At 40.3% G+C, this 25,842-nt stretch overlaps 2 protein-coding genes across 5 annotated transcripts; one reads left to right on the top strand and one right to left on the bottom strand.

The window, feature by feature from the left end:
• Positions 1–404: 404 nt before the first annotated feature.
• On the bottom strand, positions 405–14,305 carry washc4 (WASH complex subunit 4). 2 transcript variants are annotated; one of them, XM_019263102.2, is made up of 33 exons: positions 14,144–14,305; positions 13,424–13,563; positions 13,254–13,307; positions 13,103–13,168; positions 10,795–10,840; positions 10,617–10,684; positions 10,451–10,533; positions 10,219–10,261; positions 10,015–10,118; positions 9,463–9,583; positions 9,248–9,371; positions 9,032–9,159; positions 8,738–8,898; positions 8,526–8,652; positions 7,804–7,929; positions 7,617–7,724; positions 7,356–7,502; positions 7,172–7,251; positions 6,803–6,908; positions 6,533–6,649; positions 5,823–5,991; positions 5,130–5,284; positions 4,971–5,045; positions 4,778–4,882; positions 4,566–4,700; positions 4,082–4,190; positions 3,908–3,974; positions 3,685–3,771; positions 2,844–2,991; positions 2,655–2,751; positions 2,369–2,565; positions 1,453–1,549; positions 405–1,258 (listed from the first exon to the last, which is right to left on the bottom strand). In XM_019263102.2, the coding sequence occupies exons 1-33, from the start codon at positions 14,301–14,303 to the stop codon at positions 1,194–1,196; spliced, it is 3,615 nt and encodes a 1,204-aa protein (XP_019118647.2). In that variant the 5' UTR covers positions 14,304–14,305; the 3' UTR covers positions 405–1,193. The 2 variants fall into 2 exon arrangements, with proteins under 2 accessions (XP_019118647.2, XP_019118648.2); XM_019263103.2 differs by having other exon boundaries at positions 405–1,255.
• Positions 14,306–14,970: 665 nt separating this feature from the next.
• Positions 14,971–23,281, top strand: slc41a2a (solute carrier family 41 member 2a). 3 transcript variants are annotated; one of them, XM_027272521.1, is made up of 12 exons: positions 14,971–15,172; positions 15,790–15,998; positions 16,120–16,559; positions 16,897–17,004; positions 18,648–18,719; positions 18,840–18,984; positions 19,590–19,736; positions 19,929–20,076; positions 21,512–21,591; positions 22,393–22,524; positions 22,610–22,758; positions 22,836–23,281. In XM_027272521.1, exons 3-12 carry the CDS (start codon positions 16,194–16,196, stop codon positions 23,010–23,012), a joined length of 1,524 nt encoding a protein of 507 aa, XP_027128322.1. In that variant the 5' UTR covers positions 14,971–15,172; positions 15,790–15,998; positions 16,120–16,193; the 3' UTR covers positions 23,013–23,281. The 3 variants fall into 3 exon arrangements, with proteins under 3 accessions (XP_027128322.1, XP_010753179.2, XP_027128323.1); XM_010754877.3 differs by lacking the exon at positions 15,790–15,998; XM_027272522.1 differs by lacking the exons at positions 15,790–15,998; positions 22,393–22,524.
• The last annotated feature ends 2,561 nt before the right edge of the window (positions 23,282–25,842 follow it).

The raw sequence follows: 25,842 nt of genomic DNA, 5'->3' as shown, positions 1-25,842 counted from the left end.
AGTTCAAAGCTTTTCTTTGTATTAAAGCAGAAAAGGCTTTCCTGAACAAACGTGTGCGTGTGTTTTGTTTGTTACTCTTTAAAGTCACTCTCCTGGAGTCAGTTTTTTCCTTATGTTCAAATTTGTAGTTAATACCTGTGCATCACTGCCAAGGAACAAATTAACATGCATTTATTTAGTACACAGAGTTCAATGTTAACACCAGGGAATCATGCAGAGCAAACATGTAAGCTGTGCTCTAATACCTTTTGCAGCATCTTAACTGAGTTTAAAACTCACCGAGACATTAAATTCTGACCAAAGTGCAAGTTTTATTAGTCTTCAAAGACTTTACAGAACTTTCTCTTCAAGCAAGTTAATTAATGGAATGTAATTTTGACCAGATTATGGCCTCATTTTCACATGTTTATCGATACAAAATTTAGGAGATGTAATGATACATCTCCAGTGCAGCAGAGAAATAGTGAAACTCAAAGATCAAGAATCTTGTGTGTTTGGATGACTTATTTCTAAATTAATTAGTCAAATTATCAAAACAAGTATCCACAATTTATAAAGGCACATACACACCTCGAGTCATACATGTATAAAATGGACAAAACAAGCAGTAGACTAGCAGTAGACAAATATGACACACAAACAAGATTAAAACATTCCCAAGAGTCCTCGATACTGTGCTATAATTAAGCTGCCGTTTAAGGCAATGAACAATCAATTAGTACATCAAACCTGCAAAGTATTAAAATCAAATCAAAGATGCAGATAAGTCATTGATTGAACTGACACGCATTCAGCTGAAGCTTCTACTGCAGAAAATGATCCAGGCTGTATGTACAAGTATCAAAAGGCAGCGTGGCAAAGGAGAGGATTCACTTTAACCTTTCGCTTGTTGTTATGCCACCTGACCTTTTTAAATTGCAGTCGACTTGAGTAAATGCTACAAATTCAAACTGGATGTATTAGTTGCAAACACTTGAAAGCTGCGAGATGTTACATCGATGTTTCTGTAGAATGGAAACAAAAAGTGAAAAGACACTTTCTGCAGTAGCACGATCACTTTGTCACGGGGCACAAAGAGTCTTAAAAACAATCTCCCTCAATTGTCAGTTTTTAAATCCATTTCAGTGCAGTCTGCTGCAGGAGATCTTCTCCACACACTATCTTCTGACCAGGCCATGATCTCACAGTGAGGGTCACTTTGAGGCAGGTTCGTTGGGGGTCGAGCCATCTGAAGCATCTCCGGCTTTGGCAGCGTCTTCTGGTGAAAAATGGCAGTGGAATTATTTGCGAGATCTAAAGGAGCTCATCACCCGTTAATCAGCGTACCATCTTTCTTTCTACATTATCTATCTATGAAAACTCATTTATAAAAAGCCTGTATAACAGGATGAGTGTGTCAGTGGTTTTGCATAATTAAAAAGACTCCATCAATCAATTGCAACACCACCTAACCTTTATCTTTCTTCTCCTGAATCTCCTCAGCTGCAGTCTTGTCTGCTCTGAAGAAGATCCGTGCACTGCTTAATGAGAAGTGGAGCAGCTCAAACTCCTGAAGTGAAAGGAAGAGACAAAGAGGTCAGGGTGGATAATTGTTGAGAGGTTTTCAGACACTGAGGGAGAGACGTGAGGCAAAGATGCTGCATGAGGTAAGAACCATAAAAACAACGCCAGGGTTAGGTGTTGTAGTTTGACACGCTGATCTGACCTGCTTACCAACAGCAGCAGCTGGAGCAGCAGCAGTGTCTGAGGCAATTAAAGTACTTTAAAACACTCGGTGCCCTTTTCACGCAATTTACAACAAAGTTCATAGTCCTTCTCGGAGTCAGACAGATGTGAACCACAATTTTTTGATTTAGTTTGGCTAACACATCGCAAAGATATCATTTACTTGGTATCTATCCCGAATAAACGTCCATAAATAGAAAATGAGACACTCCTTAAACTCCAGAAACTGCCTGGGAACTGTCATATTTTTAAAAGTTCCAGTGTGTAAGATTTAGGAGTATGTATTGGTAGGAATGGAATAGGAATATAATATTGATTAGTTTGTGTTCATTCGTGTACCTGAAAATATCGTTTCTGATCTAGATATGGCCCTTTGTTTTATCGTGAATTTGGCAGCCAGAGTTTCTCTTACATGCTTGGAAGGAAGACACCGTTAGAGACGTGGGAGGGTTTTCATGTGGTTGCAATCTGCAACTTCACCGCTTGGTGTCACTAAATCCTACTTGCTGGGCCTACAACTTTTTCTCAGTGTTAAAGTTATCTAGTGATAGCTCTCTGTGCATCCTTGGATACAAAGCAAACAGGAGCTGCTAATAGCTAATTCAGCATATGCATAATGCTGCCAGACCAGCAGCGACTGTACCTGAAGGTAAACATCAAGCCTCTTCTGGGTGAGGTTCATCGTTTGCAGCAACTTCTCATCCTGGCTGGCAGACTGGACGTTCTGCTCCTTCACCACAGCATTCATCTCTTTCTTGTACTTATCTCTGACAGCCTGGAACCAGTGCAGGGAGTCAAACTCCAGGTACTGGTCCAGCAGCTTTAGGATGTACGCCACACCTGAGAATTGCGAGAGAGGCAGCGTTAAGAGAGAGGAGCCAAAAAGCAGCGGAAGCGTAGTGTTTAATTATGTATAATTCATCACTCACCCATAGCAAAGCCATCATCTGTGAAAGCAGCTCCAGTTTTGTTCTTCTTGTTGAGTTTCTCTTTGCAGCTGATGGAGTGCTCCACAAAATTCACCGTCTACAAGAGAGATGTGTTGTGTATCAATTCCAGACAGAGAAGATAAACACAAACAAAAAGAAGCACAGAGCCAAATTTGTCTTGACACTGACCAGTGGGGGCACAATCATGTAGAAGTTCCTCAGGTGCATATTCTTGGCACTGCGAAACTCAGGCGCAAACACCGCCACTAGCATCTTGAAGTACTCTGTCCCCTCGGCAGAGTTGCTGGTCAGATCTCCCAACACTGAATCCAGGACGCTGGAAGTGATCCACAATATTTAAGATAAGCAACAGGTGACGTTTCCTTTACATTTTTCTAGCTGTGTTTCCTTCTGCAGGTGTAAAAATGGAAATACAAATTAAAATATCTGGACATTATTTGACATAACTGAAGGACAGCTCTTTGTGTGCATGGCAGACATAATAAACCAAAACTGACAGCTTAACACCTACTGAAGCTGAGACTGAATTTAAAATAACCCCAAATCTACATCAGCCAGAAATATTATAATAATGCACAGAAAGAAGACTTAGGGCTGGGCGATATGGACCAAAAGTCATATCTCAATATTTTTAAGCTGAATGGCGATACTCGATATATAATCGATATTTTTTCCTCGGCTGGATGATTTCATACATCTATTATAAATGACCCGCCAGTAAATTGCACTCCCACCACTCATACTACAAAGACAGACAGACGACGTCAATGAGCAGCGTGAGACCTGGACAGAGGGAGAGGAGAAATAAAAGCGAACTGGCGGCTCAAGGGAAGAAATGTATGGTAATTTTAACGCAAAATAAACTATATCGATATTAACAATATGGTCTCGTGCTATATCGCGTTTGAAAATATATTGATATAGATTAAAATATCGATATATATCGCCCAGCCCTAAGAAGACTGACATTCAAGTTTTAATTTAGAGTCATAAAGTGATTTTGAAATACCTAGCAGCTTTCTGGGTCTCCTCTGACAGTCCCTCCTCCTTCACCAGCTCTTCAAAATTGACGATGTCCTCCAGGTCTGGGACAAACCTGGAGATAACAAGTTTTAATCAGATTTAATTTAATAGTTACACAATCAGGAATTAATAGACAGAGACCTTGGGCTGACTCAGCCACCGTCATATATAAACTTAGCAATGCAGCACACTTGAACAGCTCTTTTTACCGGATGGCGCTGCTGCAGCAGTGGAGGCCTCCAGAACGGATCATACGCACATAGCCCATGGCGTTACCTGAAATACAACAAGGTGACATTGGTCCTGGTGTACATATGTCTACACCTGCAGTTGAATTTTTAAAGATATTTCTGCTAAAAACAACATTTAGATGTTTTTCTCACCAATCTGGCTGATGAGCTGTCGGAACTGGTCCAGGTAACTCTGTCCATCAGGAGTGATGCCCAGCTTCCTGATGCCGCGGTTAAACTTCTCTGCTCGCTCAAATGGATACTGCAAATTAAATGAGGATAAGAACAGCTGAACAAGAGCTGGCAAGGGGGCTACGTTACTTTGCCTGGTGATATGATAATGCAGCATTTTTTTAAACAGGCGCTTCAGGGAGTTATTACAGGAGGATTAGACGGCTAAACGGTTTCCAAGAACAGAAAATGGAAAATCGTTCCAGAGACAGGATTTACTGAAAGTCTGTTCAGATGTGATTATTTAAAATTCTCATTGGCAGATTAACGTCGTCTTAACAGCTGGTCTCAGTCCAGTTTTCAGCTCTTACTACTTTCTATAAAAAGGTGCAATATTCACCATCTGTCCATTTTGCTTTGTGTGTGTACCTGGTGAATTTGGGCAGGCACTCAAGCCTTTTTTTACCTTCTGATCAGACTGGTCCTTCGTTTCTCTGAAGAAGCGGATGTCCTTGATGAGTCTAGACTTGATGTGCTCGTCATACATGAACTGGCTAAAGATGTAAAACTTCTTCCGCAGGAACTGGTAGGTGAAATTCACCTGAAGAAATATGAGAGGAGATGAGCAACAGGTGAGGCACAAACACACACACACCACTGCCTCTCCTGGAAACTCACCGTGGTGTTCATGATGCCTGTGCCGTGGGTCCGGATGGAGTTGGCGATGTGACGGATGTTGATGGTGTTCAAGTGTTTATTGTTACTTGCTTTCTCTATGAAGATCTGTAAGAAAGCAGAGACTGTATATAATGCACAGACAGCTGCTTGATTCAAGATGGTGATGGTGAACACGGAGGCTAACAAGTCTTACCTGATTGTTGAGGTTATAAAGGTAGCGTGAGACAAAAACATGTATGTTTCTCATGATCTCCAGAACGTCCAATCCCTGATGAGAACACACAGGGTGATTCAGTTAATCAACCATTCATCAACTTTACATCTTCACTTAAAAACTGTAAATACACAAGACCTGCTCCAGGGTCTGGCTGGGCAGGTGCGCCTCCGTCATTGTAAGTCCATAACGCTGCGTAGCGAGGTTTCTCATCTCACTGTATGTGGCCCAGTCATGCAGAGCAACGGTGGTTAGGTTGTAGAAGGTTTTATCCAGATAGTGGGTCACGTAGGCTGCAAGGACATGAAAAATAAGACAAATAATTATGCACCTTCAACATCATCTTACAGTTTTCTAGCAGTGTTACACTGATATGACCAGGTTTCACTTTTTTCTTCCATACACTGGTGCAGAGAGGTGATATACCACACAGATTAGCAAAGAAACAATAACAACTCCACTCGGAGGGTGCACATAAACTCTGTAGAGGAAGTGGTGAGGAAGGATGTTATCAAAGCTGTCATCTGTCATGAACAACGCCTCCTACCCCATGCCAGACTGCAAGGGTCTTAAACAGCTCCTTCAGCAACAGACTGCTACTCCCAGCATGTAAGAAGGAGCACTATCACAGCTGTCAGACTTTTTACCAGCAGGACTTCATGACTTTTTTTCTATAGATTTCTTCTTAATGAGTAATTTCTTAACAATCTTGCGGATACAAGCTGCTGTGACAAATGCATTTCCCCGGTGTGGAATCGTTAAAGTTTATGTTATCTTATACGACTGAATATGCTGTGTGCGTATACATGTGTGGTCACAGTCTTTCAGCACCTTTGATATGAATGAAGCGGTTGAAGAATCGGATGGGTTTGAGGGAAAAGAAGTGGGCCAGGTCCTTCATGCCGACTTTGAAAGGATTCCTGTCGTCCAGCTTCAGGTGTGTGTGAACAGAGAGACGCAGGTCCTTCTCAATCTCCTTACACAGCTTGTCCAAGAGGTGCTGTAAGAGTTAGACGCCAGAGAGAATGAGAACAAGGATAACAATGTTATGTTAGATTTCATTATTTTGATTCGTACCTAAAGTTCAAGTTTATACTGTTGTGGAAATTTTCTGCTGCTGGTGAAGAATGAAAGAGAGCCAACAAGGTTTTTATTTTCTTTGCAAAGAAAAGATCAGTTCAACACGCGAGCGGTGAATGATGGAGAAAAGACCCCGAATATGGGGACACCTGGATATTTATACATGAGGGGCACTCCTTTCACATCCCTTTGTCTGCTCATAAAGTGTTTTCACACCCTTTTGTCTGTTGCAAGTATTGGCGCCGGCCCCCCGTTGCTATGTTTTACACCTGAATTATCCTGCAGGATCTTGTATTTAGGTGCAAAGTTGAGTCTAGGCATCACAATTTACAAAGACAAAAAGGAGCTGGTGTCTTATGTTAAGGAGGAGGAGTGAATGAAACAAAGGCATTGAATTTACTATTACAATACGTCCTTTATGATTCTCACTATCTACTGACACTCATTTCATCTGTTCTCACCTCGTTGAACACATCCATGATCTCCTTGTCGTAGCACTCCAGTAGCTGGTCACATGACTCCAGATGTTTGGCGTGTAACATGGAAGGCACACTGTCCCTCAGTGCACTAAACATGTACTGCTCCGGCCAATCACAGAAGTCATCCAGAAGATCAATCAACACAAGCAGAAGAAAAACAAGGTAACGATTAAAAACAAATACTGAACAAAGAGATTATAGAAATTAATCTGTGGTAAATGTCAGAATTCACTCAGATAGTCTGCTACTTACGTGTATTCTTGCTGCATCCACAGCGTTGTCATATACATCATCTAGGTAGATGGGAAACACAGCTCGGTGCCAGTAAAGGAAACTGCAGTCACACTGCAGTTTGACCCTGGGAAATAAAAGAAAACAGACTTAAATTGGGCCAAAGACTCACAACACTGTTTTTCTGTTACACAAGATGTTGAACACTGTCTGTCACACACTGGCTCCACACATAGCAGCAACATCTAAACTTCTGGAAGTTTTATAAACTGCCTGGAGGGTTAATCACTTTGCCAGCTCTTGGCAGATAGAGTGATCAAAAAAAAACAGTGATCAGACATTTTGACATCTGAAATTTTTGTTAAGAAAATAAATAAATAAAACTCCCACCTCTCACTCAGCTCACTAATCAGATCCAGCTTCTTCAGCACGAGCTGCAGCGGAAGCAGCTCCTCGTCTTTGAAAGTTTTCTGTAAGACAGAAAGAAAGATTTCAACGGCAAGCTCAGAATCAAATGAAATAAAAAAGCAACAGCAGTGTCTGTATCCCATCAATCAAACTTCTCCGAACATACCAGCTGAGTGCCGACACACAGTGCCAGAGACACCACTAGGCGGCGCTCCTTTGTACTGGGGCCACTCAAAGCATTTTCTGCCAGCACCAGAGATGAAAGCACATCCAGCCGTTGCTCGCTATACTTCTTGTCTGAGATCACCCTTTTCTTCAAGGGAAAAAAAAGAAGTTAGGCCTCTAATTAGAAAAATATAAACGTATCACTTAGACCACTGCTATGAATACCAATAAAGTGATTTAATATTTGCGTGTTTGTATTTACTTTGGCGATGCCAATGGCATTGAGGGCCTGCGACTGCAGCTGCTGAGTGATGTGAGAAACAGAGTCTGCTACAACCATGGACCTCCTGTGAAATGTGTGCTCCACAGCCTGCGGGAAGAGAGCAGTCACATATCTAGACTGTACACTGGTGAAAAGCATGAAAACACTCAAAAAACAAAACACACACCTTGAGCAACTCAACCAGTCGACACAGAGCTTTGACAGAGGTCTTAGTCATGGGCCGCTGCATTGACATGTACATGTTCATGGTGGTTTTGATGATGGTGCTGATGCTGTATGCATACAGGATGCCCTGTGAGGAGCAGAAAACAGAGAGGGAGCTGTCAGGGAAGAAGGTATAGTACATATATTGTGCTTTGACATTATATGCTCAGTTTATCATGGAGGATAATGAATGCATCTTCATGTGAACAGCTGGTCTTTGCAGTCTCATACTCTGCTAACACTGGCAGATCTTGTCGTGTTCTGACTGATACATATATATGTTTACAAGAAACATAACAGAAGCACACACATAGAACTGCACAGGCACACACATGGATAAACAATCACACAGATAGGACACTCATAGCACATCTGGGAAACCCCTTTTGGTAAGGTCTTGGCATCAACAATATTGTGTCCTGGGATGACTTCCAGAATGAATTACCTGTTCCACCAGATAACATTCATCGCCCGTACTGACTTGTTTTTCCAGGTCGCTTTGACCAGATCATGAAGAAGTCACGCACACATACACACTAATGAGAGACACACACACACACACACTTCTCTTTTCTTGGAGCTCTTGGGGATACTCAGAACATTGACTATGTGATCATAACAAAAGTTCAGGATGTTCAGATTTCACAAGCAGCTGTCTCTGTGTTTTCTCCACAACAATCTTACCTGTACAAACACATTACACCTGCTGTTAAGGTCCTCTGCCAATTTGTCACCTTTATGCTCCTTGGACAAGATGGATTCCATCTTCATCATCCAGGAAGTGACAAACACGTAGTAGGACTGAACATCCCTGAAGAGGAGAGACAACAGAAACAGTCAGACTCTTAAAGCTGAACATTTTATACGAAATAAACATGACTTTGACTTTCGCTGACTTTGTTAGTGTCAGAGCTCTTTGCTGCAGGTACGTGTCTCTCTGCACTCGGATGCTCTGCAGACTTTTCTTATCCATCAGTTTAGCTGCAGCTGGGACCTTAGTGATGAGGAAATTGTCGGGAAACCAGATGATGTTTGCAGTCAGTGTGACAGCTGGAACCTAGAGGAAGGGACGGACACACGTTGATGTTTCCACCGTTGTGAAATAAAATAAATAAACATACTAAAGAGCGTGTCATGGAGAGAGAAAAGAGGAACAAGAACAGAAAACAGGAAGAAGAACACTAAACTACCTTTTTACAGACATCAAGCAGTGCTTTGAAGAACTTTTTGTCAACACTCCTGAAGATGTGAAAGTGAAGCACAAAGAGACCACAGACCCCAGCATATTTATCTCTCTGGTCAATCTCTGAAGGTTCACCTGAGAAGAACACAGACACACATTCATTAAAGTTGCAGGAAAGACTTAGTGCAAATGTACCTGGCGTATCCTGAGCAGAGAAACTGACCTATTTTGGACTCAACATTGGTGAAGATGGTGCGAATATTGGAGGCAAACTCCTCGGCAAAGGCACTGTTTTTAGCAACAGCTACTCCTTCCCCAGGATCATCGAATCTCTGCTCCACACAAGCCTGTCAGACAGATACAAGCACCATGAGGCGACTAGTCCTCAGAGGACATGAAGGTAAATTTTAGCAAAAAATATAATAAAAGATCTGTCACCTGCAGTATCATGCCATCCAGCAGCTGTCCCTCAAGCTTGAGCAGGAGCTTCTCAAAAGGTTTCAATTTCTCTTCAGGAATGGAAAATTTACCCGGGTTATGATGCACAGACTTCAACAACCTACAAGCAGAGGATGTAATTACAGTAGCTGATGCAGATGCTCTATGTGAAACTGATCATACACTACATTATGGTCTAAAGAGAAGAGATCTTTCTAGATCAAATGAATGTACATATATTTTAGTTAAGTTGAAAATAATTTTGTATGGTTTCATATTATACTTGAATAAAATTGTGCTAAATCTGTAATGCAGTGGCATCTTGCTTTGGTTGCTATTCCAATAACATTCTTTTAGTATAATCACACATTTGTCATTTTTTGACATGTTTCATAAATTGTGAAGAGCTGTCGTTCACGGTCATCCAGAAAGCTATATGAATTAAATTAAAAACCCATACCATTCAGCTTTTCCTGGTTTTAATAGCTGTGTCTGTGTGTGTGTGTGTGTGTGTGTGTGTCTGTGTGTGTGTGTGTGTGTGTATGTGTTAACCTTTTATACATCTTCCAGTGGTCTTTCAGTGTGCCATGATTTTCCATTATCTCATCGAGTGTGAGCAGAACCACTAACAACTCCCCGAGATGCTCGTACACGATCTGACGAACGCAAAACAGAAACAGTAGGAAAAGTTTTGAGTAATAGAGAACACGGACTCAAGACAGGAAGAAAATGATTCAATCTTTAAAAAAACCCCACCTGGAAATGGACACCTGACGACTCAATGATTTTTGTTGCACCCCTAAGATATGACAGGAGAAAGGTTGTGTTACATTTTGTTTTGCATAGTAACAGAGAAACCAGAAATGCAGTCTGTAAGTGGTTTTGTCTGTATATGAATAAAGCATAAAGGGTCTTTTGACGTCCAATCCAGCAACAAGAACAGTACATTCACTGTGTGAGACTACTTGCTTCAGTTAGTGGATCTTACTTGTTGCTGTTGTAGAGGGCAGCCAGCTGATGGACAATGTTGACCACCACTTCATAACATCTTGACACAAAACAGGACAGCTCCTATCAAAACAGACAGAAAGAGAAACTGTCAGTGTTTTCTGGATTTTAATTTTGTGTCATCATTCAAATTATTCATCGCTTACCTGAAAGAATGAAATAAATCTGCCCATCTGAATCTGTGAATCTCCTTCAACAACACTGGTGTCAGACACTGAAACACAAATGTACATATACCTTTTATTTTTAGCAATCGACAAAGAATCTGTGTGCCACTGAGAGCAAACATAGAATAATATTAAATAGTAACCACTGATTGATTACCTCCCTCTCCATAGTACAATAAGCCATTGTAGAATTTGGATTCTGCCTGCAAGGAAACATAAATTCAGGGCACAGAATTAGAAATTGTATCTCACAGCAAAACACAAACAAGGAATATCAACATCTGTTCAGAGAGATGCTGCCTCTGGAGTTTTAGACCTCTAGTTTTATGTTTCCTTTAAAAAACGTGGCGGATCTAACAGAATATTGCATTAATGCAGTGCTCGTTTTATTTACTTCTCATATTGACTTTCCCTCAAATCATTTTCTGTGTCTATTTTTGTTTTGTTTGGTCTTACATGATGTCTTCATCAATGGAGTTAGTGTAACTGTAAAAGTTGTACATGAAGGAGCACAGGGGTAGATGTTGGTAATCAGAAAAGGATCAGCACAGATGGTGGTGTTTGTTTGGCGTTATTGTTTTTTGTTATTGTTGAATAATGAAAATAAAAACTGTTCATCTAAAAAAAAACGTGGCGGACCTGTAGAAATACTCTTTGCCAAGCTCATAAGACTGATGTCTTCAAAACTATTAAGGTTTCCATTTGTTATTATTTGGGAAAAGGCAGTGATACCTCACTTGGTTTATTGTCTATTGCCTGTGGTCTTGTGATTCTGTGGGAAGGGTGGACCATATGATGGCCAGTTCAGACAACCCACTGATTTTGTAGCTGTAGCTTGAGTACTTCATTAACTCTGCTGAGGCAGCCCAGAACTGACTGTATAGATGTGTCCATTTCAGATAGCTCGATGTCTTTCCATCTAGACTCATAAACTGTGTTACACCAGCACACGAGAGGCCTCAGCTGAGCCGACAGGTGGTAATCTTTAACATATGGCAAGTGGATCTCTGTTTTGTTTATGATGTGCATGGGTTCAAACAGTTCTACCAACCTCAGTATTCCACTGATCAACAAGTGGCTGAACATGCCGAGGTATGCAGTGTTATGGAATTTTCACAGGGTCACGCATGGGCCTTGAGGTCATAGACAGTGACGGCACTAAATCATAAAAGACTCTCTCTCTCTTTTTGGTATGCGAGGCCGCTGTTTGGATTGCTGGAGGAGAGCAGGTGCCAGCCTATCTCAATGTTGTGCTGACCAGGGTCTAAGAAACTGAATGTTAGCTTCCTAGACATAATAGATAGCTTGTTGTTGACGTTCCATTAACATAAACAGGCAACAGTGTCTCCAGACTAGAATGTGCTGACGGTGAACACAAACATGGGTAAAAACGTTCTCTTTGACTATTTCTGGGCGTATAGTATTTCTGGTGTCCTCGGTAAAGTCTGACCACCAGCATGAGTTGAGCAGAATAGAGACGGACTCATATATATGCATAGCTGATGTTTTTAAGAATGTCTCTATTTCTCCTTGGCCAAGCTTCAATAAACATTACAGCAACAATTTCTCCACAACATGCAGTAATGCGCCAGAAAAATACATAGACACATTTATTTATATATATTAAATTTCATACTGAAACAATATATCTCATCTTAATTTACCCGTACTGTATAATTACACCAATTATTACATTTATACCGCAATTGTGCTGGTACACAAGCTGTAATATCTCAGTGTATCCATTTCAACCTGTCCATACCGATCATAGTGTATATATCATAACATAGTTTATACTTAAATCTACACTATTATTTATATATCTGTGCACTTTACTGCCTGTTTGCATTTCTGGTTAGATGCTAAGCTGCATTTCGTTGCCTTAGTACTTGTACTTTGTGCAATGACAATAAAACTAAAAAATTAGGGTTACACAGCTAGTTAGATGTTTTAACTTATACGATGTTTGTTCTTATATTACATGTCCTGAGGGCACTTCCCTTTTTTGCTGTTTTCCTGAGACTGGCAGGGTAAGGTAAAGTTCAGGTTATTGTATAAATAGAGGCCTAGGGACAGGTCAGAGAGGTGACATCAAGATTGGGGACATACTGGCTACTCATTAGGTGATATGTTGAAGAAAGCTGTTTAAATGCATTATATGCAAATTGACTGTTAACAATTTACAGGGGTTGAGACAGCCCATCTTCAGGAAAATGTATAAGAACCAACTGTTAACGCTTCTCTGTAACCCCTTTAGTGTGTTGCACTGTGAAACGGTCCTCTTGTACAAGAACAATAAATTCAACTTAAACTTTGATGTTTTGAACCCGATCCTCCTTATTTAAGGGTTTTTCAACACTCACACACATATTCACAATGATGGCTGCCATGCAAACGCTCAACCATACACGCACAAATCAAACTCACGATAACGCAACAGAGTGCTCCGTTTTGACCACGCTTACCTCATACTTGAGCTTCTTCACCTCACTACAGAGCGCAGCGTAAACTGTGATGACTTTGTTCAGAACCTGCACACGACACAACATAATGATCACTATCCCAAAACCTCGTAAATAAAAAAAACAACATTCTTACAGACTGTTTTTTATTTACCTTGTTGTCTGTCTTAATTAACTCCAATAAGGACGACTGCTCGTACGGGAGAAGCTGAAACAGAGTTGAAAACATTAGGAAGGAAGTTACACAAGTTTAAGTTGTGTAAAAGAAAAACAATGGCAGGTCCCCTTAAGTAGATGTGCAGTTACTGGTCTTGTGTGTTTCACCTTCAGGGCGATGGGGTCAAGAGTGAAGTCCCACACATCTCCAATCGAGTCATCTAGAGCCTCCTCGATGCCCTTCAGCTGGGACGTGTACTCCTCCAGAAACTTGCTGTAGTTCTTCAGCTGGACCTCTGTGTGTATTTCTGTGAGGTGGACAGTTTAAACATGTAAACATCACAAGCTAGATAGCATTTATGTCTTCCTATGATTTTTTTAGGAGCCATACACAGACACAAAATTGGAAAATTGGATTTCTATGAGGTGTATATGAACTGCAGGAGTCCTTGCTAAAAACAAACAACACTAGCATTGTGTTGTTGTTGTTGTTATTTTTGTTTGCTTTCACCAAAATAAGCTGGCGTTAAAGTCCATGTACAGACCATTTGTCCTGTTTTTGCTTTGGACTACCTTAAGCTGTCAAACTGATCAGCTGTTTGACTGATAGCTTTAATTACCGTCACTATCATTTCCTTTATCGAGTTTACGCTTCAAATTACGACTGGCCCGAGCACGCTGGACTTTAAAATTGCAGTAAATACTACGCGATATGATTTTTAAAGTCTCCGTTTGACGAACAGTTGTTGGAAATTAACACTAAGTTGCAGCAAATAGACGGCGCCCAGTGGCAAAGCATCCTGCTAGCAGCGACAGCTAGCACGGAAAGCTACGGGACCGTCAGGTGAGTTTAGCCCGTCGCTCTGCGTCCCTGCGCGGTGTACTCACTTTGTGAACCGTCGTCAAAACGGTCAAACTCCCAGTCATGAGCGATGGTTTCCACCGCCATACTGTCAGCACAGGTGACCCAAAACACTGCTGCTAAAAACTGGGGCAACAAAATCCCATGACGGGTCTCATGATTTTGTGAATGGTCGCTAGTGCTCATGGGAAATGGAGTGCAAAGGAAATAAGCATGGAGACTGGACAGATAGATAGATAGATAGATAGATAGATAGATAGATAGATAGATTATTATAACCACACACACTCCTGACTCTTCATCAGGGTCGTGGATGGCTGCAGGTTATCCCAGCTGGTAGTGGGTGAGAGGTAGGGTACACCATTAAAGCACATCACCAAACAAACCACTCACACTCACATTTACACCTACAGGCCAACTAGATTCACCAGTTGAATGTCTTTGTATCGTGGGAGGAAAACACTGCAATCATGGCTCCAAATGGCAACTATCAGGAAGAGAAGTGTGGATCAGGAACATCCCTTATCCACTCAAGTAGCTCTGGTTCTTGAACTGGTTTCATTCAGGATTCAACAACAGCATAATCAAAATTCTTCCAATAGTATTAGGAATAAAACTTCCTCCTGCAAGACCATCTGTAGCTGAATAGTCAGCCTACTATATTTGAACGCCTGTTATACTGGTGGTACTTGGCGAGACGAATATATTCTGAGGTGGTACACAGTGTAAAAGGTTTGAGAAACACTGTGCTAGACGATAATACAGTCCCAGACGACCACCGCTGGACTGCTCTTCACAAACAAATGTCAAATATGTGTATGTGTATGTGTGTGTGTGTGTGTGTGTGTGTGCATCCTGCTGCTTAGGCTGTTGCTGTATTTGAATATGCATGCAATGGTGTGTGTTCGTGTGTCTAAGGGGGTAGGTTAGAGTAATGTCACACTGGAGACTCAACACACCATTCAGAGGACGACAGAAGCCATACAGAGGAGTCATGGTTAGCGGTGGAGTGTGAGAATAGATGCCTCTTGTTCTTCTATGGTTTCACGTTGAGGGTAAGGCACTTTTTTAAATCTACTATTCTACTAACTGTAGAACAAATGTCACTCAGCCTATCAAATCATATATCTATGTACGACTATGGCCATATGGATTGTATCAGTATCTGTGTGAGCAGAGAAGCTAGAGAGAGACTGAGACACTGGAAGAGAAAGTAAGCATTGCAAATTAATTTGATGCGAGAATTAAAACTTTCTCTCAAGTTCTTTTAGTTTGTACTCAACCCTTTGATGAAGATGATTAGTGCCTAACTGTAGAAATACTTTCATTATACAGTGTTGTGTTCGTTACCGGACTCTTAGTAGATAACATAAATATTTGTAACTTTACTGACCATTTTGATTGTTTCTGGATTTATCATAGCTATTTAACATGTATGTCTGTATATATATATATCCATCATTTCTTTCAAACTGTAGTTTAAAGTATAGTTTATAAACAGCTTAACAACACTTAAGTTACCATTCCTTCAAGCTTTTTCAACAGCATAAAGCTGATTATTTATTTTTGATACACTTTCTTTCACCGTTAACAAGTGTGTCTGTTGACTTTTTCTACTTTTTGCAGTTTGTATTAAAAAATATATATATTTTATACAATTCCTCATTTGCAGCCCAACGCCCTCAGCCATTTAATACCTGGTCATCTCATAGGAATTTCCAATGAAGTGCATTGTCTCTGTCAGACAACACAGCCTCAGTGTTGCTGATGGGAATCAGGCATGAAGAATGATAATGCAGGCCATCTGTGCCATCAGATGACTCTGAAACAGCCCAATTCAAAATATACATGCCAAAGTCACACACTTGATTTTACATGGAGGTAAATAGTAAATATACTTGTAATTATATATTGCCTTTCTCGTCTACCGGTTTCTGGTCTGAGCTTTTACAGCTATTAGTACTGTTATACTGGCAGTCTTCATTGCTATTTTTCTTTCAAGGCTAACTGTTGTGAGCAGTGTCTCGGGAGCTGGAGAAGCAGGACTAACATCCTGCCTGAACCCAACTCTACACCATGGTTGTCTCGGGGTCACAAGATGAGCAACTACCCCGAAGTGGATCAGAGGGCAGAGGTGCCAACCAACAGAACAGACCCAACCCGTCTGTACTGCACCACTCTGGACACCCACATTTAAGCTCTAATGGGAATATTTCACCAGTCAACACCAGTCTCAATTACGAGCCACAGGAGACAGACTTTCTGCTCCCAAATAAACTATACAGTAGGTCAAGGCTCAGTGATTCCATGAGAGAAAAGGATGTAGACGACTCCGGTGCGCCAGCTGAGACAATCTGCTCCATGTTGCTTCAGATCCTGGTGCCATTTCTGCTGGCTGGGTTTGGGACAGTCTCTGCTGGGATGCTACTTGAAGTGGTTCAGGTGAGGGAACTAAGGAGGGCAAAGAAGCGGTTAAGTGTTTAGATGATCTAAGTGAGATTGTCATGTCAATGCCTGGAAACTAGAGATGAATCGATGTAGGAGTTAGGAGACCAAGAGGAAAGTATGACCAGTATTTTGTTGGTGCAGGATGGGGTCCTGCTGTAGACATCAGTCAGCAGAGAAACACAGGAATTATAAAATAAAACAAAACTAACTTGAATTTAAGCAACAACACCTTGAAAATTAAGATGTTTCATTGTGTATTTGTGGTGTTGACTGTCATTCACCTTCTGTATTAAGTTCACTGCTTTACTTTGTACTGTGTGTTTCACTGCAGAACTGGGACGTTTTCCAGGAAATCACAGAGATCTTCATCCTGGTCCCTGCAGTATTAGGCATGAAGGGGAACCTGGAAATGACTCTGGCCTCTAGACTCTCAACTGCTGTCAGTGTGTGCATGTTAACACACACACACACACACACACACACACACACACACACACACACACACACACACACACACACACACACACACAAGCCAACAATTTAATCTGGTCATGCACATACCATGATGCACATGAGAAATTACTACCATGATACAAGTGAGATGTGTTTCAAACAGTATATACAGTATAAAACAACACCACAATAGACAGAGATGGAGTGAAAGTGAATGATAAATTGAATTGATGCTCAAGGTAACTTCAACCTCTTTCTCAGTATTATATGTTTTCCCTCTGCACGTCATGGGTTTTCTGTCCTCATGTGAAACTCCTCACAGTCCTGTGAAGACTACAGCAGCAGGTCAGCCTGTAGTACAATATCCTGCAGGACAAATTGATAACAATAACATTAGTCCAACAATTCAGATAACCTGAATGATGTTCTCCTGGAAAAGGAGAGAATATAATAATCAAATATTATCATAGGTATTGGCCTAATGTATCTTATTCCTCGGTGCAACAGATCTCTAAAACTAACGCCAAGGAGCTGCACTGTTGCACTGATGGGTCCTTCATTACCATGAAAATTGCCACTATAGTTTATTTTGAGTCCATTGCATTCTGGGGCTGTTGATACACCTAAGGCTTAGGAGTGTGGATTAATCTGCAGCTGAAAACAGTCCAAACAAATGCACTATTCACTCCTGCTTGAGTTACATTTATTGAAAAAGTGGCAATTACTAACCGCTTTAAAAAAGCCATTAAATCTTTATATTTTAGTAAGAACCAACAAGGTTGGGGTGCCACAAACAGAGTATGTGAGTTAGAAAGTAATGAGAGACACAATAACATGTTTTCATGGTGTATAAAATAACACCAGCCTAACAAGGTCACAGTTTCACTAAATCACAGCTGTAAACTGTGTTACACTGTAACAAGTGATTTGATTTGTTAATTTGAATTCAATTTTTGCTATTAATGAATTACATTTTTCCCCAAAGCATTGAGTGAATTTCAGGTGTCTGCGCATAGATGCATAGTTATGTATTAATGCTGATGCTGTTATAAACATGTGCTTTATTTGAAGATACCTGTTTAGTCACGGGCTGATATCTTGACCACTCCTAGGTCAGAGGCTATTTAACTAGGGGGTTACAGGGCTCAGCCAGGTCGGAGCCGCTGCCAGATGTTCAGGAGAAGTAAAGACTTGTTTAGATACATTGATGAGGAGTCGGGTCAAAGGTTAAGCTATAGGGGGTCTTCCTAGGAAAGGAATTTCTATTATCTTTCTGTTTCTTTGGTTTTAATTAACTTTATTGTATGGTTTGCCGTGAGCTATTGTTACTGCATGTCATGGGGAGGCACAAAATACCCTATATAAGGGCTTCTCCTGCATAGATCGAGAGTCTCTCATCATTCGGCCAGGAGCTCTCCAAGTAGTTTTTACTTGCTTCGACACTGTGCTTGTTGTAATAAACTTGTTATACGACTAAGACGGTGTCGGCGGAGTTTCTCTTCAAACATCTTCATCAGCATCACCACTGAAAATATACTACAGCCTCAACAGCAAATTGAGTTTGTCAGGTTGTGATGGAAATGCAGATGTTGTAAGCTGATATATACTGTATATATCTGATACTGTCAGGTGAATGCAGGAAAATTGGACTCTACCAGAGAGAAGTGGATGTTGATTGTTGGAAACCTGGCACTCAAGCAGGTACATTATTTTCATATCAGAAAAGATGCGATCTTCTAGTTGATAAATTCTGTATCATTACCTGTTTATCTGCATCATTTTACTCTACCCAGACTTCTCACTGCCACTCTCATTTTACAGCTACAAGCCACAGTGCTCGGCCTGTTAGCCTCTTTGATGGCAACTGTGTTGGGCTGGATGGCAGAAGGAAAGATGCCCCTTCATCACTTAGTGCTCCTGTGTTCAACCAGTGTTTCTACTGCGTTCATGGCTTCACTGCTACAAGGTAATGACACAACTTGCTGTCACCTTAAACTTCTGTCCTTGACCATTCTCTGAGTGTAATAAGAATAGATCAGGGCATCACACACACAAACCTTTGTAACATTCCTCTTTCTCCCTCTCAGCGTCACCTATGACCTCAGGAATCTTCAAGAAGTTTAAATAGCTATAACGCATGCATTATACATTTACAAGTGCTGGCCCCTGTGTTTATGTTTGGGGCTAGGATCACACATCTCATCCTTCTTCACTGTTATTTATGTACAAAGTTTCATCTACCAACCTATACTTTCTTTTTAAAACATATTCCTTGACCTGTTTTCTTAGCAAAGACTCTTAAATACCTGAAAGGAAATGGTGCATTGGTGTCTCAGAAACTTTCTTCTTCTTTGGTTATATGAGCTGCTCTACGTGGGTGAGAATCCTTCTAGAAATGGAAGTGTAAACAGAGGGACCGTGACAAGGCACATCTAGGACATATAAATCAATTCTGCATGGGGTTTATGATTTTTGGTTGAAGAATGTCCTCTGATAACCCACAATTTGAATTTTGACATGGACTGATTATGGCAAATTCAAGATTATTTCCTTGTTCTTAACTCTCTCTAGGTATAATTATGGTTGGAGTGATCATTGGCTCCAAGCGGTTGGGAATCAACCCAGACAACGTGGCCACACCAATGGCTGCCAGCTTTGGGGATCTCATCACTCTTGCCCTGCTGGCCTGTTTCAGTCAGTGGTTCTACTCTATCATAGGTATGGACTACAAGTGGACCAATTCAAATCTGTCACATGCAACAGAACAGCAAACAGTAATCGTGCTACACTCAGAGGTCATGTTATTCTTACTTTTGGCCAACAGATGGTACTAACACAGCCATAAAGACCAGAGACCTGACAGCCTGGTTGAAAATGAAAGGTTGAAATAATGACAATTTCTCCTGACAGATTTGTATTCCTATGTGTTGTACCTGGTGGATCTGTTCTTTTTGTGCCTGATTCCTCTTTGGGTGGTAATTGCCTCCAAACATCCAGCCAGTCACATGCTGCTCCGTACAGGCTGGGAACCAATCATCACAGCAATGGTCATCAGCAGGTACTCGTCTCAGTAACTGACTTTTTCAAAAGATTGCATGTTTATTCAGACTGCTTCAATTGTTACACTTAAGTGTAGAGTGGATTTTGGAGTTTATAAGTTCAGTTCAGGTCAAATATTAAACCACTAATAAAATCATGTGCCTCCCATCACTGACTGTCAAATTACAGACGTGGAGGAATTTTTGTTAAAGAAAGCAGTTGAAGTAGACTTAAACTCCATTGTCAGCAATATACTATATATACAGTACTGTTTTGAATCACCTGGTATGGTGAGGTTTTTCTTCTTTCCTTCAATAATTGCTATTTTAACATATTTTAACATATGAATTAGTATAATTTAGAAACTAAATTATAATTTAATATAAGATAACCATATTTACTTATGCTTCTGTATTGGTTTAATACTTTCATTTTCATTTTCACTTTCATTAAACTTTTATGTCTTTTATAAGTTTGTGTAACTTTGGTCTGACTATGTGTGATCAGATATAACTAAGAATTGACTTTCTGATTTCTCTCTTCAGATTTTGCTGCTAACCCTCCATTTTTATTTTTTATTTTTTTTACTATTGACTGATAATTTCTTATATTCCTATATAACTGTTCCCCTCAGAGTTACTGTTTTTTCTTCCTGCCTTTTCAGTTGTCAGTATGGTTGAACCATCGTATAGCATTTGGTTCTCCATGTACGAAACAAGGACTTTTTACAGTAGCTTTAGTGACTAGCAAGTCCAAACTGTTTCAACAAAAAATAATGCTAACTAAGGGCCACATATGTTATTTTTTTTAAGGAAAACCTTTAGGAACACAGGATTCAAAGTTTAAGCTGAATTTATTATTCTTGTACAAGAAGGAGCGTTTAACAGTGCAACACACCACTCCCTCTAACAGTTGGTTTCTTATACATTTTTAATGGGCTCAGATACCTCCCCATTGATACAGATATGATCATAACGTCCTTTTTTGGTTTTCCGCTTAGTAATGAACATTATGTTCCTTATCCAAATGATACTTCCCTCTCCTTTGCTTGTACTATTAATTGATAATCATCTCTCCCTGTCAGCCTCAGTAAAACACAGGCCGAATAAGGGAAGCACACACACACAAACACACACACACACACACACACACGCACACACACACACACTATATGAATGAAAACATCTGCACCCCAGTATGATCCTATTTTTTATAACAACATACTTATCTAAACTGTATTGCATTAATTTCTCTAAAAGTATTTGTGAAAAAAAAATATATAAATAGAGAAATAGTAAACAATTAACCCCTAAAAAGGTCTCTTTTCATTAAGGCTGTCTGTTTGTTAACTCCATTGTTGAAGTATCACCAAACAAACAGTTCTGTTAAATCAAACAGTGTAATCACAATATGTAGCGCTTCTCAAAACATGTTCTTGGTTGTCTTTCTTTTAGCATTGGAGGACTTATTCTGGACAAGACCGTGTCAGATCCAAACCTGGCAGGAATCATTGTTTATGCACCAGTCATAACTGGTGAGTTTTAAAAATGCATTCATGGGCTAGTTCTTGTGACAATGCAGATCTAAAAATGTGTAGCCTGTGTTGGTAGACAGATCATCACCCTTTCAGTTCCCAATCTAAATTTCTAAATTCCTATTGACATTGAAGTCACAACCCTTCGCATTTAAACAGTTCAAGAAGGGGACAAACAATCCACAGAAATGCCACACTAGCTAATTTAAAAAGGTTAGTGTTAACAAAGGCAAACTGATTCCAAACCTTCCTGTTAAAAACTGCACATGAATACAGTGTTTTTACTGGCTCACTATGGGAATTCACAGAGCAGAGTTGGCTTGCCGACTTGCCAAGGACAAGCTTGGTCTGTGGGAGGATTAGAGGAAGGATGTTGATTATTAACAGTCAGGAAGAGACAGGACAGAAAGATGAAATAAGATGTTGCAAATAGATGAATGGTTTTCTATATGGGGTGCACATTTTGAGCTTAACCTTTTTTGTGGACCATGCTCTAAACATGAACTGTAACTTTGAATTGTGTGTAATGTAAGCCTTTGGTTTTAAAAAAGGAATACGAATGTGTGGAATAAAAAAGACAATATTTCTGATTGTGCATCAGTTTATCGTCTTCTGTTTCTGCCTGGAATAGTCCAGAGGTGATACCACATATCACAGATCTAGTGAAGGTGATAACGATTTAGTCTTTTTTTTTTTAATGAGTAAGCTACCTTCTTTGTTTATGCCACACGTCAAACAGAAGGCATACATTACATGTAAATATGACCTTACTGTGCTCCCACTTTTTCTTTTTCTATTCAGGTATTGGAGGAAACCTTGTCTCCATACAATCTAGCCGAATTTCTACTAATTTGCATTTGTATTACTTGCCTGGAGAGGTTCCTGAAGACCGTAAGAGCTGCTACAACCCTTGTCGCACCTTCTTGGGTTCAGGTGAAGAGCTTAAAGTGTTGAAGGCGGCGTGTTGCCCCTTTATCTAAACAAAAACACATTCTGATGTTCAGCTTTGTCATGGCAGGAGCAAACCATCGATCGGCTCAGATTCTGCTTCTTTTGGTCATGCCCGGCCAGCTCGTCTTTATACACATTATACATCTGATGAAAGGAGGCCACACTTTGCCCAGTCCTCTCTTCACAGTTGCCTTCTTGTCTGCTTCCCTGATACAGGTGAGCCAGACCTCTGTTCATTTTTCCTCCTCATATTTCATCACTGCTTTACAATATCACCTGTGTCCATCTCTTAGGTCTTCTCCCTGCTGTGTATAGCTGACTGTATGGTCCACTGTCTATGGCGGAGGGGTAAAGACCCCGACAGTTACTCAATACCCTACCTGACAGCCCTCGGAGATCTACTAGGGACTGCTCTCCTCTCTCTTGCCTTTCTCATGCTGTGGTGCATTGGTGACTCAGGCAGTGTATAGGAAGGCACTCATATATTATGTTTCACTTTTGTCAAACTAATAGTAGCACATTTACAACTTTTACAAGTATACGGAAGTTACTTTTCAGTTGAGGGAATTTCCCATCATGTCTCTACTCATATTTGATATGATTTTTTTTTTTAGTTTATCACATCAGCATTTTTGCCAACAATAAAATATGTTTAAAGGAACAGTCTGTGCTGCGCTTGTGATTCAGTTATACAGTCGTCCCTCACTATATCGCGGTTCACTTTTCGCGGACTCGCTGTTTCGTGGATTTTTTTAGTGTAATTTTGCATGATTTTTTTACAGCGTACTGTACAGTATGAACGTGCATTGTGTTCTGCGTCCTAAATTGGCTAAGGGAGAACCGCACGTGTTCTGCGTCCTGATTAACTAAGGGAGTACTGTACAAAATGCGTGTAAAAAGGTGTACACAAGTGTGTGGTTAGGGATTTTACGGCCTTAAAACATGTATAATAATTGTAAAACTTACTTCGCAGATTTTGTTTATTGCGGGTTATTTTTAGAACGCATCCCCCACGATAAACGAGGGACCACTGTATTAAGATTGTGTTTATATTATGCATTGTTTTATATGTATAGTGTACTATTTTGACTTATGTTTATTGCTTTTGTTTTCTTTATGTTTCAAGAGTCAACCCCACCGCACACATCTCTGGCGCGTCGCGTTTCAGAAGCGAGCATTTAGCCCCGCCAGACTTTGTTTACTTGCTCAGATCTGGCCATTTTCCCAGTGCATGTTCTTCTAAATATGCTTCTACATGTGTAAATATGCTACGTAGTTAATTAGTTTTCACTCTTTGCTTTTTCTGTGTCTGGCTTCCGCCCGCTCGAGGTGATCTGTGTAATATGCGGGCTGCTCGTGTCAAGTGTCAAAAACAGAACAGCTGTATATTTCACGTGGAGCCAAGCGGAAACGGACCACGGCGGAGCTGGTGGTGGGGGGAAGTGTGAAGTATATCTCTCTGTGTGTGTCTAAGTGTCTAAGTTTGCTATCACACATGTCCTTTTAGTTGGTAGTCATGATTAATGTTCTTTAAAAGGGTGTATTATTAGGATGTATGTTACAACAGTTTTATGTCCTATGTAAAAGTTTGTTTCTATTCATTTATCAGTTTGACATTCACATGTGGTAGGAATCTTGGCAGAAGCCCATGATTGATATATTGATGTTATTTAGGAGACCCTAGGATGAATAATGGACAGTCCAGGAGATCCAGAGAAGAGTAAAGGGTGTTCCAGTGTGTATCCTGTGTGTTTGTATGTTAGATGAGATTGTCTGTGGTCTCCTCATTACCTGTCAATTGCATATCAACTTGTTGTCTGTTGTGTAGATCCTTTCTATCGATCAGTGAATTCACTTCAATGCACCATTATGCAGCTGAGTTGTTGGAAAGCAAAAATTTAAATAAAAATTGTTAGATTAATTTGAGCTCCTTATAATCTAAAGTAATCAGCCTCCAGTGTCACCTGAGGGGACTGCAGAGATCGAAGTGTTCTTTCTTATAAGCATATACAGTTCTAGCTCAAAAAATCTGAATATCGTGGAGAAGTTCATTTATTTCAATAATTCAATTCAAACAGTTACACTCGTAGATTCATTGCACAGAGTAAAATCTTTCAAGCATTTATATCGTTTAATTTTGATGATTATGGCTTACAGTTAATGAAAACCTAAAATTCAGTATATCAAAAAAATTTAATATTACATAAGACCAATAAAAAAAGGATTTTTAATACAGAAATGTTGGCTTACTCAAAGATATGTTCATATATAGGAGAGAGAGAAATACTCCACATCTTTCGTCAAACACTGTTTGACCCCACTTTGACAGTTTTACTTTAACCTTTGACCTACCACGAAACGAGTGAGCTCTGGCTGTATCAGAGGAATGAGGGTGAAACAGTGGGGCCTCTGTCTGCTGTAGGGATGCTGAGTTCCGGCCTTTGACCTTTTAATGAGGTGTATCAAATTGGGGGCTCTTATTTTTGGTGCTTTTGGGATGTTCTATCTATTCAGGATTTTGTTTTGTTTTCTACACTGAATATCTTTTTCATTTCTTGAAGTGACTTCTGACTCGGAGTTTCAGGGCATCTGGCTCACGTGTTGCTTTTCATCTGCTTGTGCTTTGTGACGGTGAGGTGTCTGCACATAGATGCATAGTCACATACTAATGCTAATACTATTATATACATATGGTTTACATCAAGATACTTGTTTTAGTCACTAGCTGTTATCTTGATCCATTCTTGGCTCTGAGGTTATTTGAATAAGGCATGCCAAAGAGCCACTATAGCTTGATGCCGCTATCAGATGTGTAGATGTTTAAGATGTGATGTAGGTTGAAGGGGTCTTTTAACTGGATAGATAAGAGGTCAGGTCAAATGTTAAGGCCCATAGGAGGGGTATCCTGGTAAAGGAATTTCTCTGTCCCTCTGACTCAAGTTATTTTGACTGCATGTCTTGGGGGCATAACCTCGACCATATATAAGGGCTTGTCCCGCATAGATCAGGAGAGTCTCATCATTCGGCCAGGGGCTCTCCAAATAACGTTTTACTTGCTACGATACTGAACGTATTGTAATAAATTTGTTATACAACTAAGACAGTGTCAGCTGAGTTTTTCTTCAAACATCTTCAACTGCATCACCACTGAATATACGACTCCGACTTCATGGCCTGACCTAATTTCTGATTGGTTGTCTGGGATCTCATCAGGAGAGATGGTCAACACCTGAATTGGTGTGAATGCTCACTTATAAGAAGAGCTCTGAGCATTCACTCTCGCTCTCTCCTGTTTGAGTT

Source organism: Larimichthys crocea, chromosome XXI (assembly GCF_000972845.2).
Source record: "Larimichthys crocea isolate SSNF chromosome XXI, L_crocea_2.0, whole genome shotgun sequence".
Classification (NCBI taxonomy): Eukaryota; Metazoa; Chordata; class Actinopteri; family Sciaenidae; genus Larimichthys; species Larimichthys crocea.
This window is presented reverse-complemented; position numbering and strand designations above follow the sequence as displayed.

Bases quoted from the DNA above. Each gene is read 5' to 3' on its own strand.
- washc4 (XM_019263102.2), bottom strand. From the start codon at position 14,303: ATGAGCACTAGCGACCATTCACAAAATCATGAGACCCGTCATGGGATT. The intron at 13,308-13,423 runs GTGAAACACACA...ACTCTGTTTCAG, and splicing joins TTGACCCCATCGCCCTGAAG to CTTCTCCCGTACGAGCAGTC. The intron at 10,841-13,102 runs GTAAGCGTGGTC...GTTTCCTTGCAG, and splicing joins TGAAGAAGCTCAAGTATGAG to GCAGAATCCAAATTCTACAA.
- slc41a2a (XM_010754877.3), top strand. From the start codon at position 16,194: ATGGTTGTCTCGGGGTCACAAGATGAGCAACTACCCCGAAGTGGATCA. The intron at 18,720-18,839 runs GTACATTATTTT...CTCATTTTACAG, and splicing joins GAAACCTGGCACTCAAGCAG to CTACAAGCCACAGTGCTCGG. The intron at 22,525-22,609 runs GTGAAGAGCTTA...TTGTCATGGCAG, and splicing joins TCGCACCTTCTTGGGTTCAG to GAGCAAACCATCGATCGGCT.